This window comes from Dasypus novemcinctus, chromosome 6 (genome assembly GCF_030445035.2).
Source record: "Dasypus novemcinctus isolate mDasNov1 chromosome 6, mDasNov1.1.hap2, whole genome shotgun sequence".
NCBI lineage: Eukaryota > Metazoa > Chordata > Mammalia > Cingulata > Dasypodidae > Dasypus > Dasypus novemcinctus.
The window spans coordinates 14,745,639-14,759,221 of record NC_080678.1 but is presented as its reverse complement, the minus strand read 5'-3'; the positions used below and the strand labels follow the sequence as shown (position 1 = coordinate 14,759,221).

General features: G+C 43.8%; 1 protein-coding gene across 1 annotated transcript in view; it reads left to right on the top strand.

The window, feature by feature from the left end:
- LOC101423583 (scavenger receptor cysteine-rich domain-containing protein DMBT1-like) overlaps window positions 1-13,583 on the top strand; it is a 225,240-nt gene that overhangs the window by 154,566 nt on the left and 57,091 nt on the right. Inside the window, exons 56-62 of the mRNA XM_058298189.2 lie at window positions 1,524-1,671; window positions 4,317-4,507; window positions 5,746-5,775; window positions 6,412-6,453; window positions 9,401-9,430; window positions 10,894-11,211; window positions 11,766-11,798. Of these exons, the coding sequence (XP_058154172.2) occupies window positions 1,524-1,671; window positions 4,317-4,507; window positions 5,746-5,775; window positions 6,412-6,453; window positions 9,401-9,430; window positions 10,894-11,211; window positions 11,766-11,798 (792 nt within the window). The remainder of the gene's footprint in view (window positions 1-1,523; window positions 1,672-4,316; window positions 4,508-5,745; window positions 5,776-6,411; window positions 6,454-9,400; window positions 9,431-10,893; window positions 11,212-11,765; window positions 11,799-13,583) is intronic.

Sequence of the window (13,583 nt, the reverse complement as noted above, 5' to 3'; positions counted from 1 at the left end):
CTTCTTTTCACCATTAAAATTACAACTCACGTTGGAGGTGACACTGCCATCTTCATATACATGGAGGGGAGCCTCCACATAGACTTGGCCTTCACTGGGGAAACTGAACCTGAAGCAGATCTTGACTCATTACAACTGGCGACCGACAAAATTCAAGGTTACAGACCCACTACAAGGGAGTAAGTGGAGGGCAAGTTTCTGGTTGATAATAGATAACAGTTCTTTCCAGCAAGCTTATGTCAGTGGTAAAATTCTCAAAAGAGGTAAGAGATGTGTTTCAAAATGTACACATTCATGCCCTGATTTTCTGAGTTTGCAAGAATTTTTTCTTAAAGTTTTTATTTTGAAATAATTTAAAACTTACATAAGAGTTGCAAAAATAATACAAAACCCAGAGTACTCCAATATATTCCCTCAAGATACCCAGATCCACCAGTTTTTTAATTTGGCCACGTTTGCTCTATCATTCTATCTATCCATCCATCTATCTGTCTGTCTATTTATCTATCAATCTTCTAAAAGTCGTATTCCTTGAACATGTAAACTGTCATGTGCATTTCCTAAGAACCTTTGTTCACAAATGTAACCACCCTAAGTACAATTATCAAATCCAAGAACTTTAACATGGACATAAAGCTTTCCATCTATAATCCAACTCTTTCATATGTTCCAATTATGTCCTTTTGTGCCTTTTCTCCTCTGTTTTTAGATCCAGTTCAGGATTATGTGTTCCATTTAATTGTCGTTGTCTCTTTAGTTGCTCTTTTTTTTTTCTAGGAGGTTCTGGGAATTGAACCTGGAACCTTGTTCATATGAAGCAGGAACTCAACCACTGAGCTACACGTGCTCTCCACTTGCTCTTTATCTTAATTGTATAAACGTATACAACATAAATGTTCCCATCTCAACCTTTCCAAGTATACCATTCAGTGAGATTAATCACATTCACCATGTTCTGCTATCCTCACCATTATCCATTACCAGAACTTTCACATTACCCCAATGGGAAGTCTATACCCATTATGCTTTAACTCCCCATTCTCCCTCCCTCCCTGCTCCTGGTAAACTGTACTCTACTTTCTATGAGTGTGCATATTCTAGCTCTTTCATATAATGGAATAAAAAATCTCTGTCCCTTTTTTGTCTCATTTCATGCAATATGATGTCTTCAAGTTTCATCCATATTGTGGCTTGTGCAATTATCAGAATTTCATTCCTTTCTTTAAGGCTGAGTAACATTCCATTGTGAGTACATAGCACATTTTGTTTGTCCATTCATCTTCTGGTAGACATGTGAACTGCTTCCACTTTTGGCAATTGGGAATGATGCTGATATGAATACGTAAGATTTATTAGACTAGTTTACATATGTAATATTTCTTAACAGACACTTATGGAATAATGACCAATGAAAACCTTTTGGGGTAAATTGTGAAAAGAAAACCAGTGTGAATTATAAAAACATAGTAAACAGAAACAATTAAGCAAACTGAAATTCTAAAATATCTTCTCTCTGCATTTAGAAAAATCTCAGTGTGGTGGCATTATTACTAATTCATCTGGAGCCATAAGGAATCCCCCACAGAATGAAATGCATGATAACATAACCTGTGTCTGGGAAATCAAGGCAAATGCATCTGACCATATACTGTTGGCCTTCCCATATCTTAAGTAAGTTTTAAATATGTTACTTATGTACATTGTATAGTTTAACATTCCAATCATTTATTCCCGTGGCTGGTTCTCTTAAGCAAAAGAGTCCATTATGCATTTTTAAACTTCTTATTATAAAGTAACTATAAACTCATACAGAGTCCCATTTCCCCTTCACCCAGCTTCCTCAAATGGTGACCTCTTAATGAACTGTAGTACAATATCAAAGCCAGGAAACAGATATTGGTAGAATGCTGTTAGTGAGATTACAGATCTTACTCGGTTTTCACTTTTTTACATGCACATGTGTGTGTATGGTTCTGTGCAATTTTATCCCATGTATAAATTTTTGTGTAACCACTACCACAATCAAGATTTAGAACTGTTCCATTACCACGAAGGAACTTACCATTTATCTTTTATATTTGCAACACCCATCCCTGCCCCAAGCAACCACTGATGTGTTCATCGCCTTAGCTTTGTCATTTTGAGAATGTTAGACTCCAGTATGTATAGAATCAAACACTCTGTAATCTTTAAAGATTGACTTTTTCTACTCAGCAGGGTGCCCTGAGACCATCCAGTTGTTGCACGTGTCAGTAGTTCATTCCTTTTTTTATTGCTGAGACTATTACATTACACGGATGCAACAGTTATCATTCCAGTGGGAGGACATCTGGGTTGTTTGCAGCCTCTTGCTATTAGAAATAAAGCTGCTGTGAATATCCAGGTACATTTCTCTGGGAGAAATGCCCAAGAGTTCAATTGCTGGGTTGTATGGTAAATTCATGTTTAATTTTTTAAGAAACTGCCAGGCTATTCTCCAGAGTGGCTGGACCATTACACATTGTCAGCAATGGCTGAGAGATCTAGCTTCTATACATCCTAGGTACCACTGGGCATTATTTTTTTACGTAAACTCTTTGTGATTTTCGGCATACAAATCCTCCACATTTTGTTCAATTTATATTTAGACATTCTTTTTTTTTACTAGGGGAGTGATTGTCAGTGATACCATATTTAAAATTTTGGTTCCCATGTATATTCCTAGTATATTAAAAATGACTGATTTTCATGTGTCTGCATGCATTTTTAATTAAAGTAAAATTTACCTTATATGCTTTGGATAGCTATGTGCACGTGTGTGCATGTGTGTGTGCACACATCTGTGAGAGAGTCCTGACTTGACGGTTAAAAATGGAAATTCCAAGGCTGCCCCCAGACATAATGAATCAGAAAATTTTAGGTTCTGATGCTGTAAATGTTCAAGGTTTGATGTCATTCACCAATGAATATTTTTTTAACAGAATTTTTTTTTATTTTATAAAATAAGTTAAAACCTTGAGTAAATAGTTTTCTTCCTCTAACCCAGGGGTTCTTAACCTTTTTTGTTCCATGGACCCCTTTGCCAGTCAGGTAAAAACCAGACCCCTTACTAAGTCCACTCTTTAACAAATATATCACACCTGCACCAACATGTCCCCACAAGAATAATGTTTCTTCCATTTCTGTTCAAGCTCATGGATCCCTGGTTAAGAGCCCCTGTTCTAACCTCCCCATCACAGTCAGAAATAGCCAGCTCACCCCACAACCCTTGAATTCTTCATGCCCATTTTTTTAAGATGTTTTTGTCTTTATTTTTTAATGTTATATTCAAAAAATATGAGGTCCCCATATACCTCCTACCCCCCTCACCCCACTCCTCCCCCCATAGAACTTAACCACCAGGTGTCATTTAAGTTCCTTATTACTCCTGAATTTTGGTTAGTCAAAACATGGCTTGGAATGGACAGCTCCTTGGGCTGAGGAATGATTTCCTGATTCTAGCACCAGTGGTTTCGGATAAACTTCCTAATGAAGAAGAACCCCCAACAAAAGCAGATTACTTCCACAAAGCAAGCAGGGAAGATTTGGCAGCCACTTCCCACTTGGCATGTTGGGTGCTAAAACCTTGTAAATGGGTTTCTTGCAACTGGAGCCATGTCCTACCTGCAGGCCCCTGGCAGTCTCCTTCCACAGAAAATTGGCTTGGTCTGCCTGGTTCCTCACCTTGGCCCCAGGCTGTGAGGTGCCCTGAGACGTCAGCTGCTCCGAGGGCTTCAGCGGCATCCACCTAGCACGTCAGCCTCCTCTCTTCTCTTCCAGTTAAAATCCCATTCCCTCAAGGCGATGGCTCTCAGAGTAGGATGACTGAAACCAATACCAATGTTTGAAGGACTGACAGACTTTCAAGCTGCCCCAGCCTCTTTTATTTTTTAATGTAATTTTTATTTATTTTTAAAAGATACATAGATCACATAAAATGTTGCATTAAAAATATAGGAGGTCCCCATATGCCCCACTCCCCACCCCCCCCACTTTTCCCACATCAACAACTTCTTTCATTAGTGTGGAGACTCATTGCAGTTGATGAATACACTTTGGAGCACTGCTACACCGCATGGATTATAGTTTATACTGTAGTTTACACTCTCCCCCAGTCCATTCAATGGGTTATGGCAAGATATATGAGGCCCTGCATCTGTCCATACAGTATCATTCAGGACAACTTCAAGTCCTGAAAATGCCCCCTTACCACCCTCTTTTCCCCAATGCCGATCTCACAGCCGACTCTGAGGTCTAATGTGGGAACTGAGGGCATCTACGGGCATTTGCTTCCACAGCCTCGACTGCACCAATGAGTATTTTGAAGTCCTGGACGGTCCTCCATCCTCGTCCACGTCCCTGGGGAAGACCTGCTCGGGCTCCTACCTCACCTACACCTCCTCCTCCAGCTCAATGACCCTCGTGTACTTCCGAAGCTTCAACAACATAGGAAAAAACTTCATCGCCTATTTTTATTCTGCAACCAAAGGTAAGAATGATGGTTAAGAACAGCAGCTCCAGAGTTCTCCCTGGGAATTTAATTCTGTGGCCTTGTGCAAGTAACTTGACCTCTCTGTGCCGAATTCCACCCTGTAAAATGGGGATAATAAGAGAGCCTTATTTCCTAGGTTGGTTGTGAGCCTTACATGAAATGCTGCATGAAACCTCTTAAAATAGTGGTAGCACATCATCCCTGCTCAATAACTGATAGCTTTAGAATGAGCTTTTTAGTCTCTTGAAAACATCCCATCGCAGTCGGCCCATATTAAGGTATCTCTAAATCTAATACTGGGTAGGTGTTATTAGGAACTACGGAGGAAGAAAGTGTGGTCCCAGCCTACGTGGGGCTCAGGCACACCCTAGAGAAAGACCCAAGACAAATAATTATAGAATTGCAATTAGAGGACAGACAGTTTATTATTTAACAAAAATAATAATAAAATAATTAATAATAATAAAATAATAAATAATAAAAATTGTTTATTATTTAACAAAAATAAACAAATGGAGCATAATAGAATATACTAAATGAATGCACGCATGAAACAACAGAACAACTAGGAAAGGGAGAGACCAAGGCAGGGTACAAGTATTAAAGAAAACATCGGGGTAAGTGCCTTGGATTTGACTTTGAATCTGGGTGAGCTGTGAGTAGAGAAATAGCAAAGGACACATGCATGAGAATGGCTTGAGCAGATGCATGGAGATAGGATGGGTAAGACATGCGGTGAGAAGGAAGATGGAAGCTTAGCCAAGCAGTCTGCTGAGGTGCAGTGTCCTCAAGGGTAAGTAATTATAACAGTGATCAAAATCGTCAAGATAACGGCTAAGGTTACTGAATGTCTAATATATGCCAGGCAGTGTTTTAAGCACTTCACATTCAGTATTCACTCTCACACCAGTTCTTCCTCCTTTAACTGATGAGGAAACTTAGGGTGACGTTCAGTAATTTTCCCGAGGTCCCCCAATACGGGTTCTGCACTATTTGCCACCAAGTAGAAAGAAGCAGAGCTCTCAGAACTGTGCATAACACATCTGCTTTGTCCCAGACGCAGTTCAGAACAGTCGCCTGCACATTTAAGACACGAGGGGGTGACACTTACCGGGAGCAGGTTTGGGAGCTGTGCTGTAAAACACAGAGGACGGGTTATATGTCACGAAGTGGATCGGGGAACCACGCCCATTGGCGCTAAGAAGTTGTTGATGATAGTTTCCTTGCATTTGCAGAGAATGTTTCACAGACCCCGCAGCTCATCAGTGAGTCACATTTAATTCTGATATTTATTCTCTGTTATTATTTCATGTTTCTCTCTGGCACTTGACCATATTTTGATCACCTAAGTATGTTTCCTAATTTCCTGTGTGAATCTACCATAGGTGAAAGATTCTGTCCACACACTTTATACACCAGTCTGATGCCGTCCACCCTGGCACCAAGTTAGCCCATATCAGCCAGTGGGTCACTGGATATTGATCTTGATATGACTTCCTAACTCCTTGTTCTATCAAAGGCAGTGAGAACCATAATCAGAATACTCTACTTTTAGGAAAAGTTAGAGAAGCAGAAGCTCCCAGGAGAAACGGCTGTTTGTTTTTCCCCAGAACGATGCAGACGGAATATTTGCATTTTAACTCAGCAGGGCATAATTTAAAGGTTTATATTTCCAGTGACTGGGAGGAGGAAGGGGCTATTATTTCTGATGGTTCCCATACGCCTGAGAGTCATTAAGACCCTCATGAAAAGAGAGTCTGATTTCGGAGTTTCCTTATTGTAAAGACTGTAATGAATCAGCCGGAATCTTCAGCATCTAGTGGAGGCTGAGCTTAGGGTGGGGCGTCTTGATGTGCCCGAGTCCTCACTTTTCACTTAAGGGCATCTTCCTGTATCCACAGCCATCCCGACAACAACACCTCAGACAGTCACAACAAGGCAAGGTAAGCCCTGGAAACACATCCACTCATTTACGAAAGATCCTTTCTGCTCAGTACCTGCATTTGTACCTGTCTCGTTGGCAGAAATTGGGGCAAATGCAAATAGTTCGTCTATTTGCAAATGGGCCTCTTGACTCTACCCACTCTGTTGACTCTGGCATCCCAGGATGAACGAAGTTCATTTTTCTGTGCCTTTCAGAGTCATCAAAGTCAGAACAGCTTACAGGTACCTTCTAGCGGGATTCTTTGTTTCCTTGGTGTGACCAGTCCTGATGGTAGTTAACCCCACATCATGCGTCACTAATTGACTTTGAAATGAGTGGAGCTTCAGAGGAGCCATTCCAGAGGCAGAGAGATAGACTAGCAGGGAAAAAAAAATAGTGAACTCGGGCATCAGGAATGAGTTTAGAGCTGCCACTTACCAGCTGTGGAATTTGGAGTGAGTTGCTTTGCTCCTGCCACCTTTGGTTTCCCTGTGTAGAAACTGGTAACTGATACTCTTATGCTCACTTTTCTGAGTTATAAGGGGGAAGGTGAACACACACACACACACAACTGAAAGCACTTCATAAAATCCCAAATCACTGCACAAATTATTTAGAATGTTTTTTCTGCATTTAGTCAAAAGAAATCGGCACATGCGTCTGGCAAAATGCATACTTAGTTAATGGACTTTTTGGGCTAAATGATGTTTTGGCAATCCTAATGATTATTCTCTGCATGTTCGGACATTCAAGGAAACAAAAATAGTAGGTCAAGTGACAGATGGATGGAGTGTTGGCCTCAGGCGGCCGATGGGCACAGCCTGGCCTGTGCTGCCAGCGCAGGTGAAGAACCCTGGGTGGGCTGGCGACGCACGCAGTACCTGGGGGGAGTCTGGACACCCTGTGCTGGGCTTAGAGAGAAAAGTGTGGGAAATCTTTTCTCGGCTAGAGAGGAGGAATCCTTGTTCATCAGAGCCCAGAGATCCTCACTGTGTTTGCCTGTCTGAGCTAGAACCAGATAAACAATGCAAGAAAAGTGACTGGGTGCTGAGTTCCACCAAGCTCCATTGCTCAGTGGGGAGACCCGATTTCCAGCATGGAACCGGCCGGCCCCGGCTCCCCTCCCAGGTCCTCCAGCCCTAATGGTCATGGGGGGGCAGGGGATGGGCAGCAGCTCCTGGCAGGTGTGCAGTGTTTCCAGAGGAAACTCACCAGGTCTCTGTCTGCAGGGGACTGGCCGGAGCTGCGGCTGGCGGGCAGCTCGGGCCGGTGCTCTGGCCGCGTGGAGGTCCTCCACCAAGGGGCCTGGGGCACCGTGTGCGACGATCTGTGGGACCTGAATGAAGCTGAGGTCGTGTGCCGCCAGCTTGGGTGCGGGCAGGCCGTGTCCGCCCTTGGGAAGGCCCACTTTGGCCCAGGCTCAGGAGACATCCTCCTGGACAACCTCCAGTGCTCCGGGGTGGAGCGCTACCTGGGCCAGTGCGCCCACTCGGGCTGGTCGGAGCACAACTGCGGCCACCACGAGGACGCCGGCGTCATCTGCTCAGGTAGCCCCTCCCTTAGGCGGTCCAGCTGGTCCCAGGGTGCTTCCAGACCACCTGCTAGCATCTGGAGTCAGCCAGGGGCAAAGGCAGCATCCTCAGACAGTTGCTATTCGATTTTCACTTGGTTTATTCTGTCCTGGGCAAATACACAAGATTTTAACAGCTAGCCTCCCAGGAAAAGCACCTTCAGATTTAGTAGTAAGAATTACCAACACTATGTGTGCTTTACTGAATATAGAGGTATGCAAGGAACATATTTTATTATGGGAATTTTTACGGCGTGTATATCAAGATCTTTTATTTAAAGAGGCAGCCTAGGGTAGTAAAACCAAGGCAGACGTCAGAGGCATTCATACCTGAGTGTGAATTGCGGGGCTGGTGCTAACCCTTAGGCTGTATTTGGGCAACTTTTAAACTCTTGGAGCCTCAGTTTTTTCATCTGTAAAATTAGAGATGAATTGCTCTTTTGCAGGATTCTGTAAAGATTAGAGATGTCTTTTATAAAGCCCTTGCACAATACCTGTCAAAGAGCAAAGGCTAAATAATTAAGAAGTCTTACTTCCATTTTCCCACCTCATCACAACCCCAACAAAATCAGTAAATTAAGATGACTAATTTTAATTGCCTTGTGATAGTAAAACCAAGGACAAAAACTTGGATTTACTTGTGGGAAAAATTAGCTCACTGTAAATTAGTTGCCTCTGGAATGCTAACTGTTAATAACCCTTTCTGATAATGAGATGCTTTGGGGGTAAACTAACAATCATAACACTTGATGTGGCTTGAAAGAATCAGTGAGAATCACTCATGGTGGCTCTTGCTGCATAGAGTTGCCCATATGAGAACAGTTCAGTTGTATATCAGTACCTGCTAGCTGTGACTTTTAATTTGAGGCATCTACTTCAAACCATTGTTTCTTGTTGTTTGTGACAGGGAGAAGGGGGGGTGGGGGAGGAGTTCTTGTTTGCTGGGACATTCATTTGCCTGTCTGTTTGCTTTGTGGCATCTTGTGATGTGTGGCCCATCTAGCTTAGTTGTAACCTCACAGGCTGAGTTACTCCCTAGTTTCAGATATTTTGGAGGATTATTGTCTAAACCTGAGATGCCCCAAAGACTCTCCAGAGTGGAACTCACCTGCTACAAAACCAATAACTTAAGTCAGATCACCCCAAAAGTACCCTTGGTATTTGATGATTATCTGGCCATTTTCTTATAATGCAGAACCAGATCAGGAACCAGAGAGAAGCTTAATTTTGTGATATTGATTAACCTGATTCCCCCAGTGCTGTGTTATTTCAGGGGACTGCTTTTTTCCCATATCACAGTAATAAACACTTATGAAGATGTAGTTTGAACCATGACACTCAGTTGTCAATGTCAGGATTTACAAAAAATACTAATATTTATTCTCTTTATCAACAGATGCTGAAGAATCAATTGTTAACAGTCCAGGTAGGTTGCACCCTTTGTTGGTGGGATGTGGAACCAGTTAAATACTAACTATTCTTGGTATTTCCTTGAGCTGTTTATTCTTCCAGCTCAAAAGTCACTCCTTATCTAAACTGCAGAGATATTTACGCCCTTGAGATGCCATTAGAAATTCTTTTTTAGAATTATTTTTTATTTTTAACATCTGATGGTGGCTTTGCGCTTTTCTTTTTTTAATGTCCATGATTTGTAGAGATCTGTGTAGGAGTGAAATGGCATTTCAGAGTCATTTTGCATACTGTCATCCCTCTGACTCAAATGCCTTTCCCCAACGTGTCCCTGACTTGCTTCTCATTTTTTTAGAGATGTTTTCCCAGCCCCTTCCTCTCTATCATTCTCTTCATAGCATCCTGACCCTTTCCTTCACTGCACCTACCACTAGGTGGAATAAGGCATTGTACCAGCATCTACATTTTGACTAATAAATAGATGCTAGACCCCAGTGGAGCAGGAACCATGTATTTTGGTTCACAGCTGTATCATCAATGCCTGACATGAAATCCGCTGAAGAAATACATCCTGCAATTCAAAAACATTCATATTTCAGGCGCACAGGCTCATAAGCATAGTCATCGGTATCAAGGACTCATCATTAGACCATCCTTCTTCATTGGTCTTTGCCGTTGCACTTGGGCGATTGTTGCTGTTCCATTGGGGAATGTGACAGAGCTCCCCTGGCTAAGAACTCAGCACTCCCTCAGTTGTCGTTTGTAACTGTAACTACTACGAAAATACCCAACATATATCTGAACATTTTTATGTACCCTATATTGTGACTAGTAATGGAAGGAATTGTAGCATTGATGTGGAGAAAGTGGCCACGGTACTTGCTAGAGCAGGGAGAGGGAGGAGGAGATGTGATGTGGGGGCATTTTTGGGAGTTGGAGTTGTCCTATATGATATTGCAGGGACAAACGCTGGACATTGTATGTCTTGCCATAGCCCACTGAATGTACTGGGGGAGAGTGTAAACTATGATGTAAACTCTTGTCCATGTGGCACAGCAGTGCTCCAGGGTGTCTTCACCAAATGCAGTGAATGTGCCACAATGATGAGGGAGGTTGTTGATGTGGGAGGAGTGGGGTGAGGGGGTTGGGGGGTATATGGGAACCTCTTATATTTTTTGAATGTAACATTTTTTGTGATCTATGTATCCTCAAAAAAATACAATTGAAAAATTGACGGGCGTGGGGAGGTGGGGAGTGGTGTATATGGAAATCTCTTATGTTTTTAAATGTAATGTTTTGTGTGCTCTAGTAACTCTAAAAAAAGATAATTAAAAAAAAAAACATTCAGAGACGCAGGACGAGCAAGCCCCAGGCTCCGGGGTGGTGGCCGCTCCTCCCATCACCCCCCCCAGGCTTGGTGCTTGCCTACTCCCAGGGGAGCTGTCTCGGGGGCTCACACCCACATCTCTCTGTCTGCAGGGGACTGGCCGGAGCTGCGGCTGGTGGGCGGCTCAGGCCGGTGCTCTGGCCGCGTGGAGATCCTCCACCAAGGGGCCTGGGGCACTGTGTGCGACGACCTCTGGGACCTGAACGATGCTGAGGTCGTGTGCCGCCAGCTCGGGTGCGGGAGGGCTGTGGCTGGCCCCGGCGAGGCCTACTTTGGCCCAGGCTCAGGAGACATCCTCCTGGACAACCTCCAGTGCTCCGGGGTGGAGCACTACCTGGGCCAGTGCGCCCACCTGGGCTGGTCAGAGCACAACTGCGGCCACCATGAGGACGCCGGCGTCATCTGCTCAGGTAGTGCCCTCCACTCGAGAAATGATTTCTGATGTCTCTGCCTCCTGGATGAAACGTTCATCCATCCATCCATCTGCTCATTCTTTCATCAAACAATCCTCAAGCTTCTCCTTTGAGCCAACCCTGGGCTGGGACACATGTCTTCCCATGGTCAGCTCCCAGGGATTAACAGGGAGGTCCCAAATTTCACAAGCCCCACCTGCTGCATGACCCGGGCAAATTCCAGGACCCCACCCCAGAGGGCGTGATTAACTATTTTTGGAAAGGGACATAGGAATCTGCATGTTGGCTAGGAGTCCAGGTGATTCTGCAAAAGAGAGGCCAAAGGTCATCTGGCCCTGGCTGCCTTGGGTACCTAGCTGCTGTGCCCCTCCCCTAAGGCTGAGAGCTCTGGTCAGAGATGAGCTGGAGCTGCCCGTGGGGAGTTCTGGGGCTCTAGATTCCATGCCAGAAAGGTTGCCATCCTCTGCTCTTTTCCCCACACCCACATCCTTGTCACCCCAGTTACCCCATTGCTAAAGAGAATGATCGATTGCCTTTCTTTATGCACTCAGATGCAGAAGACCTGCCTCCTCCCACACGTCCAGGTATGTCTGCATTTTTTCTGGTCCAGGCAACTTTCCAGTAATAATAACAAACAAACAAAAAAATAGCAAATATTTAGAAATGCTAATAACCAGACATTGTTATGAGTCCTTCACATATTTAACAAATTTAATCCTCACAACAGCCCCTTAGGGTAGGCATTTTGATATTCCCACTTGCCAGGTAGGTAAACTAAGGCCTAGAAAGTTAGTAATGTACCCAGAGCTACCCAGTGGACATGCACCCAGGCTACCGGTGCCCTTGACCACCACACTTCCCTGCTTCCCAATCTCAATTATCATCCCCACTCATTGGCTCCCGCCATGGAGAGACCGAGCAAGTGTTTTGCTCAAATTATTGCAAATCCTCAGCACAATTCTGCGAAAAAGTATGATACTATGTATTTTACAGAAGAAAACTTTGAGATTCACAAGGTTAAGTAACTTTCCCCACATCCTTGAGCAAGTGAATGGTGGAACCAAGCTTTGCCACTGAGCAGTCTGACTCTAATGCACATGCTCTTGGGCCTCTCATGATTTTTGTCTATTTTCAAAGATCTTGTAATTTAATGATTGAGTGATATTCATCTGTAATAAAAACCAGTGATTAGAAATATCAGACCAATACATGCAATGTAAATTCTGAAACACTGCTGGAGGTAAATGAAAAGGCATTCTGCTTCATTGCAACAGACGTTTCTGAGCATCTGCTCAGCAGCAGGCATGATGCTAGAGATTCTGTGATTCTGCCTAAGTTAATTTATTTAATCTCCACAGTTAAAGATTAGGGCAGCCAAGCAGCCTGCCCAAGATAAATTAACTAGAAAGTGGCAGAACTGAGGTTTTACAAACACACACAGCCTCTGAGAAGACATACACATCATCCAGGGGCAGACACATCTCTCTTAGACAATTGCCTGGAAAAGATCCAGTATGTTTGGTGCACTTTGGGGAGGTGGTAAGACTAGCTTTATATGTTGGGGTCATGAATGAGAAAAGAAGGACTATCTAGAGTAAAAGGGCCAAGGGCAAGTTCAAGGATATTGGAGATTCAGATAAAGGCTTATCTAAATCATTTTCTCATTTTATGTAACTGAACTAAATGGATGATGGGGAATTGAGGGGGACAACCTTGAGTAAAATGACCCAAGCTGGTTATCTTTGGCTGCCCCAACTTCGTTACTTAAAATAATCACCATTTAATAATAGGTCCTGGTGTTGTGGGGCAGGAATTTGTGCAGGGCTCTGCTGGGAGGTTCTTCTGCTCCATATCACACTGATCTCAATCACTCAGTTGTCTCCCCTGGTGACTGGGCTGGTCTCAAGTGGCCAAGACATCTTTGTTCACACACCTGGTGCCTGGGTGGGGGCAGCAGGAAGGATAGACTCAGCTGGGGCCTCTTTCTTCCCCTGTGGCCTCATAGCTTCTTCACAAGGTCTTCCATGCAGAGTGGTCAGACCTTCAGCAAGGTGGTCCGGGTCCCACAAGCGAACCAGATCCCAAGAGACAGAAAGTGGAGCTGCTTTCTTAAGGCATGGCGTCACTTCCACTGAATTCTGTGGGTCAGAACCATCACAGAGCCCCCCAGAGTCAAGGGATCCCCCCCATGCTGAGAGGCAGGTCAAGGAATGTGTGACCTTCTTTAATCTGCCCCATGACCTGAGAGAACTCTCACTTAGCACCTTCAGGCTTTTCTCAGTTTGCCCTAAGTGCACCGGTGCTTCTGAGGAAACTCCACATTTCACAACCTTGTAGATGACAATAAATAATTTTCCAGGAGCAGTGGT